The 2,188-nt window shown below is 39.4% G+C and overlaps 1 protein-coding gene across 1 annotated transcript in view; it reads left to right on the top strand.

Annotated features, from left to right (window-relative positions):
• Positions 1–211: 211 nt before the first annotated feature.
• The window catches only part of TMEM234 (transmembrane protein 234), a 7,327-nt gene continuing 5,350 nt past the window's right edge, over positions 212–2,188 (top strand). Inside the window, exon 1 of the mRNA XM_057388521.1 lies at positions 212–308. Within this exon, the coding sequence (XP_057244504.1) occupies positions 212–308 (97 nt within the window). The remainder of the gene's footprint in view (positions 309–2,188) is intronic.

The raw sequence follows: 2,188 nt of genomic DNA, 5'->3' as shown, positions 1-2,188 counted from the left end.
AAAAATAAATTAGTGAAGTGAGTGAGGGGGATAAGGGGTGAGGCGGGAAGGGGAGAACGCGGCCCCCGGTCCGGAGCTCCTGGGGTGCGGGGGGGCGACWWWGTSGCCCCCCCGCACCCCAGGAGCACCGGACCGGGGGCGTGAAGTCGCCAAATCCTCGGTGGCGACCACAAATCGCGATAAAATCGCCCATGGCCACTCCGCTCTCACCATGGCGGCCGCGCTGAGGGGCGTGAGGGAGAGCGGCACTTCCGGTTTGGAGCGGCGGAAATACGTCACGGTCGCTATGGCAACGGAGGGGACTTCCGGTGCGGAACCAGGAAGTGAAGCGGCGTTGCCATGGCGACGGCGGGTGAGGGGGGAGAGAGAGAGCGATGGCGGCGGGGGAAATTTGGGTGGAGGGATGGGGATATGGAGGGGTTTGGGTTGGGAAGGAACTTAAGGATCATTCGGTCTCACGATCCCAGGCTGCTCCAAACCCCACCATCCCCACAATTCCCGGTATCCAGAACGCGGTGAGGCCCTGAGGGGGCTGAGGTCCGAAAAAGGCCTAAAAATAAAAACCCGTGTCTATAGAGCAGGTGTTTGTTTGTTGGAGGTGAGGGGGATTTCTTAATTTACCTGCTTTTGCTTCAAATTAGCACGTATGTTATTACATTTTTATACTGATAACATATTAAGAATTACAGAAAGTTTTCAATTAATAGGCTTCATAAGCACCTTGTCACTTTGATATAAACTATGTATCAATGCCCTATATAAAAACTTATAACAATACAGAAAAAGGCTGTTATTGATAATACATTGAAAGCTATTACATTGTATATTAATAATCTGTAAAAAGATATTACATTTTTATATTGATAACATATAAAAAGGCTATAGAATGTTTTCAATTAACAGGCCTCATAAGCACCTTGCCACTTTGATATAAACCATATATAAACCATATGTCCAGCATGGTCTTGGACAATTCCCGGTGTCCAGAACGCTGGGGGGACTGATGTCCGAAAAAGGCCTAAAAATAAAAACCCGTGTCTATAGAGCAGGTGTTTGATTGTTGGAGGTGAGGGGGATTTCTTAACTTACCTGCCTTTGCTTCAAATCAGCACGTATGTTATTACATTTTTATGCTGATAACAATATTAAGAGTTACAGGAAGTTTTCAATTAATAGGCCTCATAAGCACCTTGTCACTTTGATATAAATCATATGTATCAATACCCTATATAAAAACTTATAACAACATATGAAAAGTCTTATTGATAATACATTGAAAGCGATTACATTGTATTTTAATAATATATAAAAAGTTATTACATTCTTATATTGATGATATATAAAAAGTTATAGAATGTTTTCAATTAACAGGCCTCATAAGCACCTTGTCACTTTGATATAAACCATATATAAACCATATGTCCAGCATGGTCTTGGACAATTCCCAGTGTCCAGAACGCTGGGGGGACTGATGTCCGAAAAAGGCCTAAAAATAAAAATCCGTGTCTATAGAGCAGGTGTTTGTTTGTTGGAGGTGAGGGGGATTTCTTCTCCTAACCTACCTGCCTTTGCTTCAAATTAGCAAATAAGTTATTGCATTCTTATATTGATAACGTATAAAAAGTTATAGAAAGTTTTTGATTAATAGGCCTCATAAGCACCTTGTTGATATGAGCCACATGTATCAATATCCTATATAAAAACTTTTAACAATATATGAAAAGGCTATCATTGATAATACATTGAAAGCGATTACATTGTATATTAATAATATGTAAAAAGTTGTTACATTCTTATATTGATAATATATAAAAAGTTATAGAATGTTTTCAATTAATAGGCCTCATAAGCACCTTGTCACTTTGATATAAACTATGTATAAATGCCCTATATAAAATCTTATAACAATATAGAAAAAGGCTGTTATTGATAATACATTGAAAGCTATTACATTGTATATTAATAATCTGTAAAAAGTTTATAGAAAGTTTTCAATCCTAGGCCTCATAACCACCTTGTTGATATAAACCATAGTATCCTCATGGTTTTTTTCTACTCCTCCAAGTCTTTATTTTCCATTATTTTGCTGACTGTCCCGTGCCTCTGCCGAGTTTTCATTGGTGCTCTCTGCCGTTCCTTGTTACAGCATCCACCTTTGTGCTTTTTTCAGCACATTTATTTATTTATT

The sequence above is a fragment of the Malurus melanocephalus genome, unplaced genomic scaffold (genome assembly GCF_030028575.1).
Source record: "Malurus melanocephalus ecotype Western Australia unplaced genomic scaffold, MMel_1.1 scaffold_2061, whole genome shotgun sequence".
Lineage (NCBI taxonomy): Eukaryota > Metazoa > Chordata > Aves > Passeriformes > Maluridae > Malurus > Malurus melanocephalus.
The sequence above is the reverse complement of the archived record's forward strand: the minus strand, read 5'-3'. Positions and strand labels throughout refer to the sequence as shown.